Raw genomic sequence first — 23,680 nt, 5'->3', positions numbered from 1 at the left:
ACTTTACGGGAGAATGTGCGCACCTGTACGGAAACTCTGACTCAAGCGTACGAACGTTTTGGAGACGAGGGAATTAGCAACGCAGGAGGTGAATTGAAGCTGGATTGTTGAAATAACATGAGGCATCATTACAGGTATGATGCCTCTCACATTAAATTTCACATTTAATATATAACACGTTACTTATTACACTTGTATATTCTACTTAATCATAAACAGTTACACCAGGAGTGTTATTTGTGATTGTAGTGAGCCATAACTAAAAGCACATTACAGTTGTTAAAGATACCAAATCAACGCTTAAATCAAATCATTAAACCATGTTAAATTGGTACTCAAGGGCCCAAAGTGTGCCAAGAAAATACCACCATTACACCACCAACCTGAACCATTGATACATGGCAGGATGGATCCATAGGCTTTTGTGTTGTTTACGTCATATTCCGAATTTTTTTCCAATCTTCCATTGTCCAATTTCGGTGAGCCTGTGCAAATTGTAGCCTCAGTTTTCTGTGAGCACCCTGTGCTGTTCTGCTGCTGGAGCCCGTCGGCGTCAAGCTTCCACGTGTTCTCCACTCTGCCCATTCTCCTATGGTTTCTTAACACAGCATTTTCGGCCACACAACTTCCGCTCACTGGATGTTTTCTCTTTTTCGGCCCATTCGCTGTAAACCCAGATGATCAGCAGTTTTTAAAATACTCAGAATGTCTGGTACCATCAAACATGCCACGTTCAAAACCACTTAAATCCCCATTCTGATGCTCGGCTCGACCTTCACATCGTGCGTTTGGCTGATTAGTCATTTGTGTTAAGCGACTGAAGAAGTGTGCCTCACAAAAGATATTCTGCAAAGACCCCGATCAGCAGCTCATTTCTACACAACATTCACGAGGTTGCTCCTCATTCGCCGAGTGGTTGAATGAGCGGGTAGAGGGCGGCACGTCAGGCTGAACCAGCTGCACATTCACAGGTCGACTTGGGATTTAGAGAAAGGAGTCAGAGCACACAATTAAAAATATTTTTTGTCATTACGTGCATTCCCTCATTTGAATCGCACACAAACATTTAGTGTGAATCATACGCACCGTTTTTAAAATAAAGAGACTCCTCGCATAATACCTCCAGTCCTGAATGAACACAGATGCATTGCAGTTTGAATGCTTTATTTCCTGTATGTACGCATACTGCAGTTAAGTAGCAAGAACTAAAGGCAAACTAGAAAGGACTACAAAATACAACACATGGACCAATACATTTACAAAACATTCAAAATGTTACAAAATGGGCTGTATTGGTCCTTCTATTGTTGTTCTTCAATTTGGATCTTTGTACAAATCGTCAAGATACAATGTCGCCATCACTTTGCACAATTTACAAGTGCCAGGGAGAGACTTCCAGAGCCAGTTTCAAATGGACGCACCATCAGCAAACTGTCTCCACCGACACGCCCGGAGTAGACCCCCCCACACCTGGGAGACTAAACTTCATCTTCCTGTCCCACTCGGGGATAAAAAGGAATCAAATGAAAGTAGCAGGCAGCTTTTTTTCTCCAATCATCTACCATTCAGCCTCTGAAAGCAACAAAAAACAAAAATGGAAAAAAAAGTGTCAGAAAAAATGTTTGTGTGGGAGGGAAGCAAACCAAGGACTTTGGTAGTGAGTGAAAATATGTTTTCATGTCTTTTAACATGTCAGGATACATTTTATTTGACATGTGCATTGCTCTCCACACATCTACTCGCCCGTTCTCCCTTTTTTCCAATATTTACATCAAAAAAAAAAAGTATATTAAACAGCATGTCCCAATCCATTCTCTCCATCTCAATTCAGCCCCAGAGAGATAAACAAAAATCTAACTCTTTAGATCCGTGAGCAGTAGTCATTTTCATCCACATTTAGAATGACTGTGGTTGCCAGTTTATCCAGTGCCGACAGTAAAGAGAGAAGGGTGCGTGTGGCGGGGGAGTGAGTCAAGGCCACGGCATCTCTCTCGAGGGCTACGAGCGGGCTGGTACACAGGCTAGCTGGCACCGGTGCCCTCCATCACCTGCTGGGCCTGCTTCTGTCCCATGCAGCACTGGGCCACCGACTGGAACAGCCTGAGGGGAGAGGGAAGACCGCCAACGTCTGTTAAAGCAGAACCGGCCGGAAACAAGGCTGCCAGTACTTTATCCTCAACATCCTGAAGTAATTCTGCCGCCTCAGCCATCACGACGCAAACATGGAGGAACTGAAAATGTAAACGGGGAAACCTACTTCTCGATCTCGGGAGCACAGTGCACAAAGTCGTGGCTCCAGAACTTGAAGGCAGGATTCTTGATCAGCTCGATGAAGGTGATGAGGAGACCCCACGGGTGAGGCCTGTTCACGATCAGCCTCTCCAACAGAACCCTGGAAGACACGGAGAACACTTGAACCGACTGCACGGGCAGTTGAGCCGTCGGCGTTTACCTTCAGGAATGAGACCACAGAGACCTCGTCTCAGTCTCACCTGGTGATCTGCTCCTGGATGGCCTCCGTGTTGGCCTCGGCAAACAGATAGAGCATGGTGCAGCTGAAGTAGTGAGTGTGGCTGTTGGGGTAGCGCAGCTGATTGGCGATCGCATTCAGGAACAGGTAACGCCCTGGACACACACACCAGACACCTGAGTGCTCTGCTTTTGTTCAACACAAATGTTGAATATCTAAAATCAGATGGCAGTGAAAAACAACCAAAAGCTTTATTTTGTTATCAGCTCTTATAGCACTTTCAGTAAAGGAAACAAAACACTCAATGCTCCTGCAACATCTGGCATTTTTTAGCAGTGACTGACGTGGTTCGTCTGCTGCCACCTTACCTTCAGTGTCCAGGTCCACGGCTAGATTCTGGAAGATGTCCATGTGAGCAGAGTGGGTGATGGTGCTCATGGAGGGGGTGCTGCCCTTGTTGTGGATGTGAGCGATTGCCTGCGTGCCTACATACAACACGAGAGCGTTGATCAGCTGGATGTTGTAGCGGTTCCCTGGCTCGTTAGACACCTGGGGGGGGACAACGGTGACAAGTTAATAACATCTCATTGTCCCTTGGAGTCTAATGCTAAACATTTCAAACCGGGTCGAGACGGCTCCTACCTGCAGGTTGCTGCGCAGCTCAGACAAGAAGGTGACTGGTGAACGGGTCTTCAGGTAGGAGTCCAGGTCCTTTTTGAACTGGGAAGGCATCACGCCTGTGAAGTTGGTGAGGATACGGGGCGCAATGTTGATCTCACTCAGCATATCCACCTGCAGACGGGGGGGGGCAATAAAAACACAGGTTCATGAGATCTTTCGTCAGTCCCAATGGTGTCTGTACTAAACTTGGAGGTTGTGCTGATCCAAGCTACACTTTGAAACATCTGTGAATGTATAACAATCAGCCGTGTTTGTGCATTTTGTTTGAGTGTACCTTGAGATTAGGTGTGAAAGGGTCAGGGAGCCTCATATTGCGTGGAAAGGCACTGAGGATAAGGTTGCGGAGCTGGATGCAGTTGGGCGGGATAACGTCACAGAAGCCGTAATGGTAGTCACACAGGAACTCTGGGAAGTCATGCAGCAGGACCAGGAGCACTCGCAGTGTGCCCTGAAACACAACATATAAACAGACATCAGTGAGCAAAAAGGTTTAGTCATCTAAACTTGAAACCGGAAGCATCTGCACATTAGACTAAAACCGTCAACACTCGTTACAAAGATAAACGCCGACACAAGCAGCAATGATGCAGAGCAGCTGTTGTTTCTGCACATTGAAACGAGAGCGCACCTTGTAGAGGATTTGCATAGGTTTGTTGAGCTCTACATTCCTCAGGAATGGGGCCAGGTACTTGAAGAGATCGATCAGCAGCTGTGCGTACATCGGCCAACCCTTGAAGAAAACATCAGTCCATTAGAACGAAATTCACAAACCACCAATATGGGGAAAGGCAACATTTATCCATCAACAAGACTCAAGTCCAAATCAGACGGCGTCTTATTATTGCATACCTTCTGCTGCGGAGTGTGAGCCAGCATCCTGGCGATGAAGATGCGATGGGAGATGAGTTCCAGCCAGGCGTACACAAAGCCGGGAGCTTTGGTGGGTCTCAGGATGTGGAAGGTATTGCTGCACATAAGAAAATAAAAAATGAGTCCAAACCAAAAGTGCAGCAATCAATTATAGACAGAATGTATTGGAATATAGGCGTGAGCCCTTTATGGCTGGAGGAGACCCTTCAGACATGATCGCAGCATGTGGATGTCCTACCAGAAGGCAGTGAGTGTCTGAAAGTTGATGGTCTCCAGAACATGTTCGGGAGCGTTGAGCTCCAACAGCAGCATGATGAAAATGCGATGGTATGGCAGCTGTTGGAATTCTGTCTGACGGACATCATGGTCCTGAATCAGCACCCCAACGACGATACCCAGCACCTACAAGAACAATGGAGGGCAATCAGAATTAAGTAAGCCAGCCGGTTTAAGGGTTGCCAGCAGCATCTACAGAGGAAATGAGCATTTCTGTATTTTCCCTTTGGATTATTAAAATGAGGTTTTCAAGAAGGATTCAGAGATACTCCGAGTAATTTATATTTGAAAAGTGTTTCTACAAACGAGGTTCTAACTAAATAGTTGAATTAAATTATTTAACCTTTTAAATCTTTGCGCTAGCATCTTTGTAACCCTCCTACTTTAGAATCAACCTTGTTGCACATCTGGTGGGCTCTTGAGATCAGAATTGGGTTGAAAAGCGTTGCAAAAGGTGCTTCCAGTTTCACTTCTACATTAAAGTGTTTCGTTACCACAACCACATGTTCTATGATGTGCTGTCATTGTAGCGGCGTTCCGTCGTTGTTTTCTTAATCCGCTAAAGAGCTGCAGACAGTGAGTTTCCTCTCACGCGCATGACAGGAGACCGTTCATTTCCTTTTCTTTCGATTTTATTTTAAACAGCAAAAAACGCTGACAAAGTATACAAAATAATAAACGTTCAAAACGATCTCATGGTCTTACGGTAAAAAAAAAAACCTATATCTCTCATGTCTAATGTGGCTCTGTTCTTACACCTGTTGCCGTCATGACGTCACTAAATAGCCTGGCCCGAGCGTCACTCATTAACATAAAGATCTTTCAATGTATTTAACTTATAATTCCTCCACCGTGAGCAAAATTCTAAATATTAAATTATAAACAATTCTGAAACTTAAATATACTAAAAACACACTTGTGGCTCTTACAGTCATGGTTTCATACTTTGAACTGTTGCGTCACATTCTGATGATAAAGTACCTTGTTGAGGAGGTTGATCTTTGTCACCGTGTTGGTGGCTTCTCCAGAGTGCTTGACCAGCAGCGCTATGAGCCGCACAAAGGCATCCAGGTTGTGGTAACACTTGGCCCGGATGATGGCTGCACTGGCTGCTGGGTTGTGCTGCTGCTCGGCCTGAGCTCTGTAGCTTATCTCAACACACATTTCTGTGCACAACCGGAAGAACCTTGTGATCAGGTCATCGGTCTTAAGGATGCCCTGCTGGTGCATCTGGAAGAAAAATGAAGAGACAGAACACATCAAAATGGGGCACAAAGGTCTTTTGTACTCAACATGCAAACGGACTATTAGGAGGGTTTACCTGGCCTACGAAGGCAGAGAAAGCTTTGGTGCTATCCCTGCCGGCAGCCGCCGAGTGGTACAGGTTAACCCATTCCCTCAGGAGGTACTCCGCCTTCTCCCGAAGGCCTGGAGGATCGTCATATTCTGACGCCTGTGAAATCCCAGAGTGCATCATGAAGTTGGGTCCTCCGTGGGCCCGGTCAATCATGGCCTCATAGTTGGAACGAACAACATCCATCAGCTGGGGAAGGCTGTGGAAGACAAAGAGATGACAGTCAGTTTTAACGCCTCTCACTTTAGAGCCATTTGATTTGATACAGCAAAAATTCATAATGGCCTTTAAACATTTTTATCTGACAGATAAGGATCTATTGACATCGTTGGTTAAATGATGACAACTAATTGTTTAAGTGTAAAACATAGCAACATTGTATGAACATAAAATTGATAAGCAAGTGGTATAGTATTGTGTTTACCAAGTAGTTGGACTGACTTTGCTGTGGAAATCAGGAAGACATTAAATGAGACAGTGGGATTCAGATATTTGTGATCAATGGATAACAAATCAACTAATGGAAAGAAAAGAGAAAAGTTTGAACAATGTATTGTTTACCCCTCGGGTGCGTTGGCTCTGGAGTGTGCACAGGTTCTCATTAAAGTCTCAATTGTGTGGAAGAGGTCGGCCTCTGTGACATGGCTGACACTGCGTTCATCCACCAGCAGGAGCTTCACCAGCTGCATGGCAAAAGCGACTGCCATGTAGTGAAGTCCATTTTCCATCGACTGAAGACGAAAATCTACGTTAGCTTGTCGTTGCACTGGAAATGTCACTTTGCCAAACTACAGATCCACAGACGCGTTGATCAAGGTGCAGCACAACATGCAGGCATTTGCACCTCCCGAGGATGACAACATGTTTGAAATATAGCTTTTAATATATAGTTTAAATACATAAGAGAAACATTCCCTATATTGAGGAGGACATTTTCAACACTGTTTTAACAGAAAGAACAAACCTTGAGTCGTTAGCAGATTTTTACAACAACATAATGTTTACATCAAACCAAAACATAAGAATAAAATAGTAAATGACTTCATTTGTAATATCTACCTGCGCCAGGTGCAGGTCATACTGCTGCATGTTGACCAGGTGGTTTCTGATCAGAAGCTCCACTGCCTCTACGTTGTATTTGTACTCATCACGACACTCAATTAGACACCTTGAAACAATCACAGAAAAAATATTAAATATGCCATACATTCAACTGCCTTATGACATGACCCACGGAGGGAGGGGGCAAATAAGTGTTCAGAAAAGCATGTAGGATTCAAATCAGGGAGATGAGGTCACTGAAGACTGCAACAAGGGACGAACAATGCTTTGAACTCAAATGTGTCCCGACTCACCTGGTTATCTGCTTATTGCACCACTGTGGCCCATAGGCACGTCCGTCCTGAAGGGCTTTGAGCACCAGCAGGTGGCACTCCCTGTAGCGGAGCAGCAAGTCGGCATCAGCACCGCTCGTGGCATCCAGAAGACCTTCCACAGCCTGGGGAACAGCAAAACCAACTTAATTGACGCCAACCTGCGTTTCACTAAGTCCTTAACTTTGCCTCCCTCACACCTTCTGACGGCTCGACTGCAGCCCCAACACTAACCTTCTGCAGAAGGCCAAGTGCGGCGATGCCGTCCCTGGAGTTCCTCGCCAAGGCCACGGCTTCCAGCAGGCTGCGCAGAGCCTGGGTCAAGGGGTTCATGGCCAGGGCTGGAGGGATGGCATGAAGATGTTGCTCCAGGTCTGCCATGCACTTATCGTAGATCTGAGCCACGTCGTCTGTGGCCCATGCCTGTTGCTGTTGACAGGTTCAGAGAGATTTAGTCAAGCTTTCCGGTTTTAAAATAACTAACTGCCTCTTTTGTGTTAATGCCACGTCACGTGCTGCCTGTCTTTGTTTCTCATCTTATAATGCAGTACGCATTCTAAGACAGAACATTATTTGGGTAATTGTTTTGCTCTCGATCCCAAAAAAAATCTAGGATTAAATTAACCTTTATAATTATTGTAAATAAGAATGTAACCTTCCCTTTTCAGTTTCAGGATCCACAACAACAACAAAAACATACCTTCATGGGCTGAGCCAAGAAGCCAGTGGGTTGGGAGAGATCATTGCTGGGTAAGAAACCCGGAACATTCCTGGCAAACTCCTCGTACACAGCCAGTTGTTTCGGGTCCACTCCTCCCACCTACAACACAGAACGTAAGTTAGTTGTTCTGCTATTGTACAGTCCAGCTGTAGCTAAACAGAATTATGCTCCAGTCTCCGATGCTCCAGTACGATTTGATGTATTGCATAACTGGATGCCAGTGACCTCACCTTGAGTCTGATCTGCTCAGGCATACGTTCAGCCTGGTAAGTCAGAACAACAGGATCACAATAGCGACGTCCCTCTTGGCGGGCATGCTTCCTCAACTCAAACTCCTGAAATTTAAGTTAAAAAGATAATATGTTAAAGAAGAAATTAAGACACTTTTGCAACGGAAAAGGTGTGAATGAAACTTTTACACATCTCATGCACCCTAGCAGAGCAGTATACCTCCAAAATAAAAGGTATACTAGTCACACCTTTGTGCATCGGCCCAATAGAAGTTCCAAGTACCCAATCAAATACAAATACAGCCACAATTTTGAAGTTTTTTAAACAATGATTGCAATATAGATAATTGAAATACCTTGTTGGCTTTGAAACATTTTTCATGCTGCGTGACACTAGCCAGTTAATGTATTGAAATACATTCATAGTCTCACCGTGGCTAGTCTCTTGTCCATTTCAGGGCCAGCCTTCTCCACGGCTGTTTTCTGAATGAAGCAGCAAGCCAGTTCACAGTTGTCTTGAGCAATCCTGGCTGCAGCCTCTTCCATCATCTCCCTCTGTTGGGGTGTTGGTGCCTGAGGGAATAAACACCTCAAGTTAAAAAAGCAGACTTGGTAGAAGGGAAAGGGTGAGAGAGCGCTCTGTGTCTTTCAATCTAGTGGAACACGAGCAATAAAAAGGACGTATGCCTCATGTTTGGTTCCGCTTACCCGAAGTGCAGCAGCAAAGCTGTTCTTCAGGTTGGTGGCGATGCTCATGAGCAGGGGCTCGCGGCAGGTAATCATGGCCATGCCAGCGGTCAGGTTTCTCATCATATGGTGGGCAGCCACACGCATGCGGGACTCCTCCGAATCCAGGGCAAAGTCCTTCCTGATGATCTGCTCACAGGTCGTCATTGCTATTTTGATAGAGCGGTCAACCACGGGGTGCACCAGCTCCTGAACCGCTCGCTCTACCGACTGCCGAACGCACTGCTTCAACTGGGGATGGGCCTGTAGCAATGAGATCTAGAGACAAGACATGGTAGAAAAGAAATGACAATCATAAGGATGAAGGAAACAAGACTATATACAAAGGAGAAAAGTGTGTGTGCACACGTTAACACTTACGTTGACGTTTATATTGATGTGTGGAGCCAGGCCGGCCAAGGCATACACATTGATGTCGTGGTAACTGAACTGTGGGGTCGGGGGCCCAGTGGTTGTGCAAGCGGTGGTGGTTGCAGCTGGGGTTGAGGGGGGGGCTGCAAATGGAACAAAGTCTCCTGTTGGTCACATAAAAGATACGTGTTAAAATTAAATAAAAAATCTGATCATTCAGACCACATAAACAGCAAGTGCGCACATGGGCAGCAAAGACGAGAGGTACTGAGCAATGTCGTGCGACTTAGACGCTTCACAAAGAACGTGGCCCATACTGTCAAAACAGGGGTTTTGTTTTCCCCATGAGAAAATGACCAACGTCTGGATTAATACTGACATATCGCCAGAAGAAAGAATGATAAATTTAAAGCAAAAAAGACAAACCTATGACAATTAAATTAAGATTGTAGCTCTACTTTTTGTTCAAACTTCAGATGTGCAGTACGTAGAAAGCAGAGTTTAAAGTAAAGATGGCGCATCGACCTGTGGAAGAAACTGGCAGCATCTCCTCTGGAGGCTTCGTCTCTTTCTTTGGTGCAGACAGCTGCTCCTCCAAACTCTTTAGTTTGTCTTTGTCCTTCAGCAAGTTTCCTGGCTTGAGGTCATTGATGTCCAAAGACAAGTTCTTACACAGAACTTCAATCTCAAACTTTAAGTTGAGCTGCAAAAACACAAGAGAACAATGTGAGAAACAAATGTGTGAAAAAAAAATATTTGTATAGTGGCTGGAAGTGGCAGCGTTGGATCTTTCTGGTTCAGTTAGCAAGCAAACATTCAGCTTTACAAATCTGTTACCAGCCCAAAACATGTTGTTTTTAAACTAGGATTTAGATGGACTACATTTCCAAGAGCTGCTTGGAGTTAAATGGCTACACAGGAAGACTTATGTATTACCTTGAGATCATGTTCTTGATGCAGCTCAGCGAGAACATTCATGATGGCCATGGTCCAGGGGTTCTGGGGCCTGAAGACCTACAACAGACACACACACACACACACACATTAGTTAATCTCAAACAGGAGAATCATGTAAGCATAAGTCAACTCTGTTAACTTTTAACTGAAGTAAATATGACAGTGGTAAGAGGTAATGTCACTGGCATGGAGACACCTTAGTCTGAACCGATTTTACTAACCATGCTTCGTAGACTGGACTCCAAGACTTTGGCCACAAAAGGAACAACATACAGTAGCTCTTGCTGGCCTTTAAGGTAGGCTTCCAGCAGCAGAGACTTTACTTCCAGATCCTGGCAAAAAAGAAATTAAATGTGTCAGCTAACTCCAAAGCAGGCAGATCCACCACGTAATGAAACACTCCCAAAAGTAATATCACAAATCCTCACCGTGTAGAGGATGGGCTTGTTTTTAGCCAGTGTAATCATTCCCAACCAGTGGCCCAAGTTCTTCAACAGGGAGCGATCTGAGAAATTGGCAGCTGCCTTGTCGGAGGTCAACAGAACCTGGAGAAAGTCAAAGAAATTCAGGTATGAGAGTGTTAATACTTTTCACATTCTTCAGTCTTGCTGAGACTGAAAATAAATAAAAATCTGACATGTTGTTTTCATGTCAAGACATGCAGTTCCATAAGAGTCTCAGTTGTTAAAATCTTAGTTGTAGGCAGAAAATAAGAAAATGAACAAAAAATGTCTGCTTCAGAAAATTTGAAAGCCCTGAAGTCAACGCCTTGTCCCTCACTGTTTACCTTGATATTCCTGTAAGTCTCATTGAGGACCATCTTCACAAACTCAGGGTTCTTGAGAGTGTCCAGGAAGTTGGAGTAGAGGCCGTGAAAGTTGGGCTCAATGCTGACACGCTTCATCACTAGGTACTGAGACACCCAGGGCATAAACTCTTCCTTCACAGTCTCTTTCAACTCCTCAACCTGAAAGGCAAGCGTATATGCTGGGTTTTTTTTAAGTTTCTTTGACCGATTAAGGCTTGTGAGATGGTTAAGTTTCGTTTGTTTTCACTTTACCTTCTGTGTCATGTTGGACTGGGAAAGGTTGTTGAAGATGAAAGCAATCTTCTCTTGGACATTTTCCGGAGGCTCGACAATCCTTTCTGTTTGGTCAGTGGCCACCAGCAGTGTGTCAATGTTTGTTGTGTTTATGGAGGGCTGAAGGAAGGAACAAAAACAAGTGTTATTCGGTATCCAAGTTTTACATGCAGAACAATATTAACCAATTAGATACATTCACAAGGCACATATTTGGGTAAATGGACATTAGCAAAGCTAAACTCACAGGCACATCCTTCTTGAAGGTGCTGGGTGTTGGTCTTGTGATGGTCGGGGTCTTGGCTACTGTGGTTGTACTCGTCGTGGTGGTGACCAGAGTGCTTGGCTGACCCGGCTGTGGAGCCTTGGGGACACCAGGTTGCTGCGACTGGGATTGGACCTGTGCCAGTGCCAGACTGCCAGGGGTGGTGATGGAGCCTTGCATCTTCACCGGAGGGTCCCGTGACTGTTGGCCATACTCGATATACTGCACGCACAGGATATTCAAAGAAGCAGAGGGCGATTTTATTTATATGTTATTATGAATCCTTTTCTGGGGTCATAGTTAAGACAAAAGCCTTAAAAATGCCAATTTAAATTAAGGAAACCTGGTTACCTCTTGTAAATGGTGGGGGAATTGCAAGAAGTGGGCAATTGAAGCCAAGTGTTGACAATATTGAGGATAGTCCTTTAGTCTAGAAACATGAAGAGTCGTTAATTGGAGACAAAATGACTCCTGGCACATTAATACTCATTTTACACACATACAACCTGTCAGTACCTGTTTTTAAACCTATCTAGGGCAGCAATTCCAAAGTAATACATTTTGGATCCATAGGGTTTTCTTAAGGCTTCAAGAACATATCGGAGGGCCAGGCCCAGGGCCATGTAGGTGACGAGACCCTTCTCGATTATGCCACCAAAAAGGCAGGCAGTGATGTGCAGCTCCTTGTCTGGGTATTGGGGGAAGAACCGGTATTCCTCAAACAAGTTCCGTAGCATGCAATTGAACACCTCGCGCTCCCGCTTGATGGTTGAATCCTTGAACCTCTGCAGCATCTCGAGTACCTAGGAGGGGGACGACGATGCAGTGGGAGTTAACTTGAAGTGCAACAACAGAACTCACGGGTGGGTTTTATACAAAGGGATTTTGGTAGAGAGAAATTCATAATATCGCTACATACCTCATCTACAGACATAGTTGGGTGAGGCGGGTGGTTGTAGATGCGCTGGAAGTAACTGTTTGCCTCATCGTCTATCTCCTTACTAAAGTTCTGGTTTGCCTCGGGCCACACCTGAGAAAGATCAGCTGAAAAAAAGAAATAGAAAAAGACACTTTTAATCCAAGACTGGTGGAGCAGCAGCCAAGTCATTGACTCGTGAGTTAACATGGTGCAGTCAAGAGATGCATCGAGAACGAATATTCGGATGATTGCTAGAACTCATTTTGATGCCTAAAAAGCAGACAAATGACATAAAATTGGGACCGTCAGCCTAGGAAGACAGGGAATGGAAGACTGATCTGCATTTCCTCTGTGATTAACCAATTTAGTTTGAAAGTAAAATTCTACACCCAAATGTTTACAATGTGCTAAACATCTTTTACAGCTCTTGGTAAATACTTTGGAAACTTCTCTGGTAAACTGTGTTTATGAGTAGAGATAAACAGATTGCAATATTCTCGGCCGACGAAGGCAGATTACCGTTTTTTTTGCCAATTCTGATTTTCTTTCCAAGAACGTTAATTGAAAGTAAGACTCGATACTAAACTGTCCTGAAAACACTGTAGTTGTAAGTGTTATACTTTTACGTCTCTATTGGCAAAAAAACACAATTCAAATGATTTAAACTGGCCTTGATATTAGTAGTTTGAATTTCGCATTATAAGCAACTTTGAGCTAGTGTTTCGCTTAATAGTAATTTTACTGAGTAGGTTGAACACAAAATGAGTCAATGCAACCTTCATCAACACTCGCCGTCATTTATAAGCAGGACTGTGCTAAAAAGAGACAATAGATGCATCCATTAGTGAAGGCACACTAGGTGCATTGGGACTAAATGAACTACTAAAAGACAACAATCATAATAATCACTGCAGAGGAAATACAGTAATGAGCATCGCACGGCTCTCAGTCACACCACTACCACTTACAGGCCTCAATCTTACTCTGTTGAAAGGTGGGTGGGTTCAGGCCTGGTGTGCTCATCTTCCTGGTGCCAAAAGGGTCTGCGTTGACAGTTGGCATCCCAAGACTAGAGCCAATACTCGAGCCGATGCCTGTGGCCAAGGGACCTGCAAGCAAAGTAATAACATTTAGCGACAATTTGTTCCCCTCTCATTTCTCAAGGAATTCATAGAAGACACAAAGCTGATGGTACAATATGACTTGCTGATGTGTTTGTGTAAAAATTTGAAAATAAAATAGCTTAGTACCAGAGTCCATACCAGGGAGCTGGGAGGACAGGCTGCCAATGCCCCCAAATGGTGTGCTGGGGTTTGGGTTGGACAGTGGTGGAAAGGCCTTTGCTGGGGACTGGGGATTACTGAAAGCTGAACTCAGTGAGGTGGGGAACCCCTGCATGCTTTGAGTGTGGGAGGGGGCTGTGCCCCCAAGGTTCAAGGAACCCATGCCGGACAGGGAGTCCAACTATAGAAGAGAAAGGAAGAGAACAACAATAAATAATTTGCAAGTTATTTTTTGAGCAAAATGGGAAAATGGGGCAGTTTGGAAAAGACATTACAAAGGTGTGTGCCCATGTGAAGATACCTGTACAGGAGAGATGGCATCCAGGCTGCTGGTGCTGGGGGCACGTCCCTTTGGCATTACCCCTGGTGGTGGTTGTCGGGCTTTATTCATTACATTGCTGCAGTTTGCAACCATGGTCAGGATAGTCTCCGACAGCTCCTGGGACACGCTCCTGAGGAAAGTGAAGGAACTTTGATTTTAGATAGATAATCTATGAATGATTGGTGTCCATAAATAACTTGACTGATATACACTACACATGGTCTTCTGGGGCCAAAACACCATAAAATGTGTGTAATGCTAGGCTTCACTTTGACCCTTTAATTAATTGTCTAATAATGTCAGTCTTGGTCAAACCGCTTTAAAACTAATGGCACAGGAATGGGGACTGAGCCAAAGAGCCTCTCACCCAGCACAGGACTGCAGGCAGGCTAGCATGGTGGCTAATGTCTCCGGGGGCAGCTGAGCACTTTTGGGCTGGTCCTTGTCGGGGGCCAGACCCCCCATAATGGACGGGCAACGCCTCTTCAGGAAAGTCACACACGCCTGGATGAAAGGTTCCTGACAAAACACATGATTGTATGATACAATGTTCTCAGGGTGGTATTCCAAAATTACAATGACATGAAACAAGAACACCAACCATCTTGGTTGACTTTTGTTAGTGTATGTAAATCAATTGGAAGACTTACTCCATGCTCTCTGATTTTGTCCGTCAGCCATTTATCAAGTTTGAGGTATTCACGGCGAGAGGCAAGTGCAGCGAGGTCAATAACAAAAGCAAATGGAGTTCCATTCAGCAACATCGATAGTGACTGGAGGGAAGAAAACGAAAAAAAACACACTGGCTGATTGACCATGAAAAGGATATCTACATATGGAATAAGGCAGCAGCAACCGCCATGGGATATATGACCCTTTAAGAGTTGTAGTCAACAAATCAACATACCATTTCCTAATTATTCTGATTTGTTTAAAGGTTTTAAGTTTGGAGAATTCGTCATGTAGAATTTTATTTCCGACAAACCTTCAAGTCTTGGGCCACATCGAGGATGCGAGACAGCTTGGCCTGGTCATACTGCTCTCCTCTCATGTACCATTCAGCCATCGAATGCATAATCAGCTGACGGATGGAGGGAGACTGTCCCTGGAAAAATAACCACCAGGTTGTATAAGTACATAGGTTTTATAAGAAAACAACAAACGTACCCAAGGGCACAGTGAACACAAGACCAATTGACTTGAAATCCAACATCATCAACACCAACCTGTCCATGCCAGGCGTAGTGCAGGATGATGGCAGAGTTTGGGTGGTTACCCAGAAAGATGGGCATTAGGGTGGAGATGAGCTCATGGCGCAGCGTGTGCCATGAGGTGGAGATCTGCAGCAATGCCAGCACCAACATGTCTGGACAATGCTTGATTGGGAAGCTGAACAGCTGCTTCACCTGCTCGTATTGTCCCACCTCTGAGAGCCGAAGCAGGCTCTCCACCAGATCCAGACTTTTCCTGTTAAGAGTTGAGGGCAATCAGTCAAACACACCGTCGCATCACAACAGCCCTGTAACTTTCAGTAATTCAACAACTGAACCATATCCAGCAAGTCAAACTACACCTCTGAGCAGAGAACAGGGTCTCTTACAGTATATTATAGCAATCAGCTATGGATAATAAAAAACACCATTGTTAAAAACACAAGTTAGCACATGATATATTGTCAGGAGTGCAGAAGAGCAAAAACACATCAGTTATAAAGCTGGAATCATACAAAATTAATGAGTTGAAATGACGCAACAACTTTCTTTATACTACTCAAGAAACAGGATCCATACCATGTTGCAATCTCCCTGTTGTCATCCTCTGGTGGGGCCTTCAGGATGTCGATGGCCACAGTGTGGCAAGGGTAGTCTGCAAAGGAGAACACCTCTGGGCTCATCAGGGAGTGCTGAATGAATGACAGCTGAAAAAAGAAAATTAAAAATAAGCATTTAAGACAAATACAACCACATTTTCTTTTCAGTGAATTCAATTACTAGTTTGCATTATGATTCTTCATTATTAAACATGACTGTTAAGATTGAAAGCATTAAATCCCATTATCCTGATGCAGAAGACGTTGTCCAGTTACCTGTCCCTCAGCGTGCTTCCATGGCCGATAGATGAGATCGACCGGGAAGACCTCCATGCCCAACCCCCTCTGGATGCCATACACGACTATATGCAGGCCTTTACTGTCCCGGATTATAAAGCCGGCATGGTCCAGTTCGTACGTCACCTCTTTGAAGTTCAGGTTGGGATTCTAGGGAAAAGACCAAAAACAAAATCTGAAACCTTAGCAGGCTTTTCAAAGTAATTTGATACAAAATAAATGATTCTTGTAACCTTTAGTTTCAGAGTCATGACATTTAGTCACTTGACATGCATGTAATAACGTGTGTACTGACTAAATGTAGTTTCAAAGTGACACTATATATATATATATTTAGTTGGCTGTACATGTTCATGATAGAACAACTGAGGAACTGATCACTTACCACTTCTTTCACGACGTCGATGAGGACCTCGACATTCCACGTGTGGGCCTGCGAGCCATCGTTCTTGTCCTTACCGTCGCTCCAGATACCACTTCCTGGAGCGGAGATGGACTGAGAGAGAGAATAAAACAGAACATTTAGGCTCTGGTGTGGCGAAATGCAACAATCCAGCAACTCAATTCCTAGTTTCTTCACTTCATTCTCAACTATTGGTTTATGTGTGAACAGAAATGGACCGCAACCACCATCAAACAAAGCCCCTCACCTGTAGTGGAATGCCGTCAGTTAGGCCAGAGTGGGTACGAGCCATCATACCCAGGACCCTGGCTACCTGGCTAGCAGTCACCTCTCTCGCCCCATACTGGAGGATTATGTTTCTGCACTCATCCAGACTGGAAGGACAAAAGGACTGGTCAGTGTGGACCATCACATTCACATGTCTTTTAAAATCACACCGATATTGTATTAGTACTATTGTAAGAAGAATAAAACCAACTGGTCATACACTTCTGATGCAAAATAGGGGATGTTGTCTATGATAGCGCTTTGAATGAGTTAGTTGTGGGCATAGCCGAGAAGAATTTAAACCAATTCACCTCACACAGAAGCCATAGCCAACTTCTTGCATGAATTCTGCTAGAGAACTCTCCATCATGGTCTTGGCTAACTCTCCCGAGTCTGGCAGGATCCTGTCCATGGGAATGTCCCGTTTTTCAGGGTACAGCAGTGGTGCGAGCACCACAGGGCAGCGCTCCTGGGGGAAATCTAAAATCCAATGTAATTATATCTTTAGGTTTTTTTCATGTGGCAGAGCAACACTGCAATACAATTTAAGTCCAACAAATGCATCTTCAACTGTGGGTATCTGAAGAACATATTTGCGTTGATCCCACATACCTCGGCAAAGTGTCTTGAGGAAGGCGTCAATCTGCTCTTGCCCTACCCCACTGGCTCCCTTCGGGCCAAAGAGGAGATGGGAGAGCAATAACTGCAAGACCTCGATGGCAATGTCTTGGAAGCCACCTTCCTGGTTTCCTCCGAGATCCGCGTCAACGTATGACCGCAGGAGGTCCGGAAGTTTCTGCTTGATGAACTGCGCAGCTGAGACACAAGTCAGATCTTTTAGATGCCCGTTTCCTGCTCGTGTGTAACCAGTACTTATCCCAACTTAATGAAAAGCAGCATTCACTTGTAAAAAGTTATGCGAAATATTTAAAAAGATGCCAACTATTCTCGTCACATGCAATCATTAATCAAGACAATGTATCTAAATAATAAGCCAATTTATTATATTCCGTCTCATCTTCATTTTAGCCACAAACACACTATTGGCCTTTATAGACTCTACACAATTGTCCAAGTGGTGAATTTAAAATCCTGCGACAATCTCAGACTCGTCAGTAATTATAGGCATTATTCATGACAGTGTGTCAACTATTTGGTGACATGTATGGAACTGAAAGCTCGCATTTCTAATTTTGCCATGGAGCCGATTATTGCAAGCAGTCTTAGAAAGCAACAAAAACATGTGCAATGCGTTGCTTTGTGATAGACAAGTTCACTTATTTGCTGATGCAACAAAATAATAAGGAATATTATGTTAAACTTAATGTTGTAAAACATCAGAACTTTCTGGTTTTTGGAAAAAAAACAGTTTGTGCCTTGCGCATTTCAGCCAAAGTGAAGTCCAACACCATGCAGTTAAAAGGGGGTAACTTCAAAGATGTCCGATTTATCGGCAGTGCATTTATTATTTAGAAGTGCTTTGATTACGTATAACACTTAAAATTAACATTCACAGTAAAAAAAAATTAAAAAGAGGATTTAAAACCATCTTTGGTTTACATATGTCAGGCTCTACTTGAACTACTTACCAAAACCTCGGAGGTCTGTGTTGCTGGAGTTGAGCAAAGCAAGTCCAAATATCACCTGGGAAAATCAATCACAAATTTTAAATCCATTAAATTATGTATTCCCACTTCAGATAGACTTCTTTAGTGATTGTCAATAATTGTCCTATGCCAAAATGTAAAGCATGTACATTGCCCTAAACAATGACTCATTTAACCGCTGGATTACCTCTTGGACCTTGCTGAGTTTAAGAACTTTACTCAGTTGAGTGAATAAATGGGCCGAAGGCTTCAAACTCTGAAAGACAGTTCAAGTAGATTAGATTACATGTCAAATACAAAAAATGATATTCATGAAACCCTGCAAATTGTCTGTACACTCATGGGATTCTGAGTTGATGTCTAAGTTAGTTACAGACCAACATGTCCACTTAAAGCCAGTGTATTTTTGAAGAGATGTAGAACCGATTAAAACAATATTCTTCATTCAGCCAATTGTAACCGCCGACTGAATTTTCTGTCTTTACTCAACTCAGAATCCATCTATCAAAAAGGACTACTACACATTTTGGCTACCACAGTAAAAAATATAGACGTTTCATATCGGCTCCTTACCTTCTGGTAGTGCAGGGGATTGTCAACGGCGTAACACAGAGTAGCGATAAAGTTTGGCTTCGATATCAGCGAAACACACTCCTGGATCAGAAACTGTGTCTTGGGCAAATTGAAAAGCAAAATGTACCGAGAAAAAGAATAAAGAGAACGGAGTCAGGTGAAGAATAAGACAGGACAACAAGTCTCTCACAGGAATCCATATGAAGCAACAAGCTGTATTCATAATCACAATGTGGTTACTTTTACAACTTGTTCTACTCCACCCCTCTGTTTTGTGTGTGTTGTGTGCTTTTGTGGGGAAGATGGCAACTCAACCGCCCCATAGAAGTGGTGAACATCTAAGAGCTGATAACCTAAAAATTAATCTCTGATGCTGCTCAGCACTGTTTCTTGGCATAAATCTGTAATACACATAAAGATCAGAGGACAGAAGAACACAAGGGGGCCATTCCCATTCCCTCTTATATCACATAATTTGTTGCAATGTTTTTAGTGGTTGATTACAGGCATGGCTGATTTAGTCATCTATACAAGCAGCTGTTATGCAGTTACATTCTGCATTTTATAACTCTCCCACTGCCGACATGAGGGGGAAGCGAGATGTTATCGGAGCGTTTTGAGAGCGGTGTGCCCCGCGTCATAATCTAGTTTTAGATTAGATGTTTTACATTTTCATTTTTAAAAATATATTTTATTTGTGTGGGAGATAGTTACAAGGCTACAGGTCTTGCTCTAACTTGTGTGGGAAAAATAGAATATCAAGTAGTGTCAAGCGAGACTTGTTATTTGGTACAAAAGCACTTATGTTATATTTTCTGCAACATATCTACTTTCCATCTCCACCAGCACGCATGCCCACCGTACCTGAATGGTTATGTGATGTTTTATTTCAGGCATGTTAGTTGAAACAGAAATAATTTGTAAAATGGTGCAGAAATGCTTGTGTGGATGGAGATCTCATTAGTGAGAAACGTATGGGTGTGGATGTAGTTTAAAAATCTACTAATTCACTACAATATATCACAGGGATTAACATTGAAACACATGAATACAATCAGGCTCATTGGATCCCTAAGAGCTTTATAGACATGCCCAATGTATGCATGTATTTATTATACGTAAAAAATACTATATGGCTCTCAATGAAATATATTTAGAAATATTTGGTTTTTATGGCTCTCCCGTCAAAAAGGTTCCTGACCCCTGCTTTAGAGTCTGCTACTGCCTCTGAAAGGCAGTGAAGTCGGCCGAAGAGCAGGGTGTCGTCAAGAAGTATAAAAATGCTCAGTAAGGCAAGAGATATCATTTATGAAATAAAAATTTCCCAGTGCTGCCATTTGTAGATATATGTGCAGAACACACACAGTATCATAAGAGTGCTACAATGAGAGGACTTGGTGTTGGGTAGACTGTGCCAAATGTAAAAGTGCAAAATGCACAATATCCCAGGAGGTAAATGCTTTCAGCGCAGAGAACATAGTTGTATGTATCTACTGACTTACAAGCACACAGTCTCTAAACTATACACTCTAGCCTTCTGTGAAATTGTACGATTGTGCCAGCTGTAAAAATGAAAAATTATGCTTTGAAATGATTGTTCGAATGAAGAAAATAGATGGCTTTAGCAAATTAAAAAGGTTGTGGTTTAGTTTCTTTAAATAGTACACCAATACCAACAACTGTTATTTTTTGTAAACATTTCAACGAGTGTAAAAGTGCACACTGTCCCATAAATTTGGAGAGGACTGGCTTGCCAAGGTGGGAAGAATAAACAACCCTCTAACCAAAATAACATGCGTCAGCACACGTCCAACTTCTCAGATCGTGTCTTGTATGTTGCCAACACTCTTTCTTACTGCATGACTACAGCTGGGTTAATGACATGTGGAGAAGTGGGTCAGGCTCTATGATCAGTGCTCCGCTTATCTTTAAGTGAGGATGACTAATGTTTGTTGCAGGACAGCAATTATGTCAATATGAAATATTTTTTCTTTCCAGTTTCAATTGCATATTAGTACAAATTTGACTGTAAACTATTAATCTAGTTTAAACCAGACTATTGGGGGGAACCTGTAAAAGTCTCAACTTCCAAGAGGGGAGGGCCAACAATAATCAAACAAAGACCTTCAGAGTAAAAATAAGTAAATAACGCATCTCTAACCAAAAATTACCTGGTGAAAGTCCTTGCCACTGCTTTTACCATCGCCACTGAAATCCACATGAGAGAAGAGACAGCGTAGTAAATGCCTGTCTGCCTCAGGGCCGTGACGATTTACAATCTGTGAAAGCACAGGCAAAACATCCAGAATAAGTGAACACAAAGGGATATTTGAAGTACACTTAAATCGATAAACTTCCAGATATCTGTTGACTAATGTACCAAAAAAAGTACTTGATATCTTTACTACCACTTACATGCTGTATTTCTTGCTGGCTGGCTCGGTAGTTTTTCTTTGTTAAATTGTCCACCAAATAGCTGATTTGAGACAAAGCCAGCGAAAGCGAATCAAGATTCATTGCTAGTTGGGGCGGAAGCAGGCGGCCGAGCACGGCGCAAAATCACCATTATTCCCCTTTAGTCACTTCAGTGATGGGTTACTTCTGCCCCCGCCAAAGATGTGAAAAATATTTCCTTCCAAATTAGTTTTCCGATCAGTGGATCCTGGTCCTAGGTAGAGTTCTTCAGTTTAAAATCAAGTTCAGCATCTGTAATGAAAGGACAAAAAAAGTTAAGTGATTTGTGTTTTGTTTTAATACACAGATGACGTTTTGCAATAGAAACAAAAAAGCAAGGGACAAAAGTTGGACTTCGTTTGCAGACAGTCCTATATATTGTTGTTTTGTTATTTTTTCTTCCACGCAAAACAATATTTACAATCGATTGAAATCATACAATACTGACAGGATTCGAGGCCTACGTGCATAACAAACACAGAGTGCCGTCTATAATATGTTAGTCTACGGCCCGGGCAGTTATCTGCCAATACATTCTTAAACTACAGTCAATACCAGTTAAAACTACACAATTTAGTACGATACCTTCTCGGAGATATTGTAGTTTATGTAAACATGCCGTGCCAGTAGCATTTACTAGGCCTCGACTGCACCCAAATATCTGGCACAGAGAATGAATGCTAGTTAGTCGAGTTGCTCACCGAACTGACCAACTTTCCGTCAATAGCACGATAACTACTGCAGCTTTATCAACCGAGTCACAAGGACACAGCATTTAAAGTCACCCACTCGCCATTTCTGGTGACCAGCGGCAAGAGCAAGAGTGTAAAAAAAAATCCTCCACTGAAACAAAGAGCAAGCTAATCCGAGTTAGCAAACGTTACGAGAAGGCTTTCTCACTGAAGTTAGCGTTACACGTTACCGGACGGTTAGCAACCGTAACATTACCGTACGTCCTAAACGACGCCACGGTAAACCAAGACAGGGATTTGAAGCTATACTCGTAGAGGAAGTGGGGGAACCTACCGTTAGCTCCTCACTGGAGGCTAACATTACCATGACGCTGATGAACACTTGCGAGGGGAAAAGTTTGAGTGAACGGTCGCCAACATGTTTACAGGACCAATGAGCGGTAACACGAGTCGTGAAACCGGTTACACCGTCGCGAGCGCCGACGTACTCTACGTTGTAGCCATATAGATATACCAATCAGAATTGATTAACCGTGTTAAAATCAAACATTAACCGCTGGTAAAGAGTACCAACTCCCCCGTTGGTCCCGAGCTAATGCTACAGTGTTAGCATATACCTGAAGCTAACAGTAGCATCATGAGCGCGTTTCAAGATGGTTTGAATGAATCGGCAAAACAGACTAACGTTGCGTTTACCGTTTTCTTAATACTATGTTCGAGAGTCATTTTGTCGAGCTAAGCAATACCAACGGTTTCGAGGTCGTTACACACGCCTCGGCCATGAGCGTGAAGGCCGCGTATCGCGGACGTGTTTGCGCGACCGTGCAGCTCCGGTTAGCAGTAACCTTGTTAACGTTAGCTTGTTTCTACGGTACCGACTAATCTGTGGAATCGCTCAGATTATATGGTAGTTGGAAACGTAAACTATATTGTAACGTAGCGGAAACGTCCCATAGAGAAAACGTATTCAACAGAAACACGACTAATAAACTATTAGAGGACTAGGTTACCTACGTGGTACAGAAACCATTGCTAAATTACAGAAATTTGTTTTTTTGATGTGGCCAATATGACAGCTGCTTTTCAGCAAATAGACAGCCCCGCACTGCTGGCGAACGTACATCTTTCGTCTCAACGCCGTCGCTTTTGTGTTGTATATAAATCGGTCGACGGTTGTCGACCAACTATATAATAAATCTCACCGTGCTCCCAAGAAAGTGATGCAGGTGTTCATCCCTTCTTGTTTCGCACAACAAACTTGACGAAATGGAAGGGTCGCTGAGCCTCCAGTTCAGTTTGATTTTCAAAATAAAATGGCGACTGTCACCAACGCGGCGCGGTCACGGCTCGAGATGAGTGCGTGAGTTCATCCGCGCGACACAAACGCAAGGTGCTCGCCAGTAGACACCTGGAATTTAAGCACGGTTTTATTGTTTCTTTATAAAATTGCAGAATAATGGATTCGTGTTGCTTCTAGTTCCAGGAAACTGGGTAAACGAAAAATCGAAACCAGAAGGCAATCCGTGGACCATGAATGTATTAATTTATCTTTCAAGCTTAACATTATTTGCACCAGAATGACAGACGAAAACAACTGTAGCCTACCTATAAGTGTATCTGCATGGAATTTGAACACATGAGAATGTAACCCTGATGTTTTCAGAATCGTGGAAGTGT

General features: G+C 43.3%; 1 protein-coding gene across 15 annotated transcripts; it reads right to left on the bottom strand.

The window, feature by feature from the left end:
- Positions 1-1,147: 1,147 nt before the first annotated feature.
- cnot1 (CCR4-NOT transcription complex, subunit 1) lies at positions 1,148-23,313 on the bottom strand. 15 transcript variants are annotated; one of them, XM_056417054.1, is made up of 50 exons: positions 23,206-23,313; positions 21,273-21,563; positions 21,029-21,136; positions 18,858-18,950; positions 18,472-18,540; positions 18,267-18,321; positions 17,290-17,493; positions 16,989-17,157; positions 16,658-16,784; positions 16,393-16,503; positions 15,987-16,157; positions 15,691-15,818; positions 15,127-15,367; positions 14,886-15,005; positions 14,551-14,673; positions 14,268-14,419; positions 13,880-14,030; positions 13,546-13,759; positions 13,264-13,404; positions 12,296-12,420; positions 11,893-12,179; positions 11,728-11,806; positions 11,359-11,598; positions 11,091-11,231; positions 10,818-10,997; positions 10,459-10,575; positions 10,252-10,362; positions 10,010-10,087; positions 9,599-9,776; positions 9,083-9,237; positions 8,684-8,980; positions 8,408-8,548; positions 7,976-8,080; positions 7,725-7,844; positions 7,259-7,453; positions 7,007-7,149; positions 6,711-6,819; positions 6,213-6,382; positions 6,076-6,096; positions 5,619-5,850; positions 5,279-5,527; positions 4,260-4,423; positions 4,001-4,118; positions 3,780-3,881; positions 3,426-3,599; positions 3,113-3,262; positions 2,839-3,019; positions 2,493-2,625; positions 2,258-2,392; positions 1,148-2,100 (listed from the first exon to the last, which is right to left on the bottom strand). In XM_056417054.1, exons 2-50 carry the CDS (start codon positions 21,372-21,374, stop codon positions 2,022-2,024), a joined length of 7,188 nt encoding a protein of 2,395 aa, XP_056273029.1. In that variant the 5' UTR covers positions 21,375-21,563; positions 23,206-23,313; the 3' UTR covers positions 1,148-2,021. The 15 variants fall into 15 exon arrangements, with proteins under 15 accessions (XP_056273029.1, XP_056273025.1, XP_056273034.1 ...); XM_056417050.1 differs by having other exon boundaries at positions 11,359-11,608; positions 11,729-11,806; XM_056417059.1 differs by having other exon boundaries at positions 13,279-13,404.
- Positions 23,314-23,680: the final 367 nt, after the last annotated feature.

This window comes from Pseudoliparis swirei, chromosome 6, assembly GCF_029220125.1.
Source record: "Pseudoliparis swirei isolate HS2019 ecotype Mariana Trench chromosome 6, NWPU_hadal_v1, whole genome shotgun sequence".
Taxonomy (NCBI): domain Eukaryota; kingdom Metazoa; phylum Chordata; class Actinopteri; order Perciformes; family Liparidae; genus Pseudoliparis; species Pseudoliparis swirei.
Note: the sequence above shows the minus strand (reverse complement) of the source record. Positions and strands in the feature narration are given on the sequence as shown.

Coding starts and splice junctions, on each gene's coding strand:
- cnot1 (XM_056417050.1), bottom strand. CDS start 21,374: ATGAATCTTGATTCGCTTTCGCTGGCTTTGTCTCAAATCAGCTATTTG. Junction 7,454..7,724: donor TCTTGGCTCAGCCCATGAAG/GTATGTTTTTGT, acceptor ACCTGTCAACAG/CAACAGGCATGGGCCACAGA. Junction 6,820..7,006: donor TGCAATAAGCAGATAACCAG/GTGAGTCGGGAC, acceptor GATTGTTTCAAG/GTGTCTAATTGAGTGTCGTG.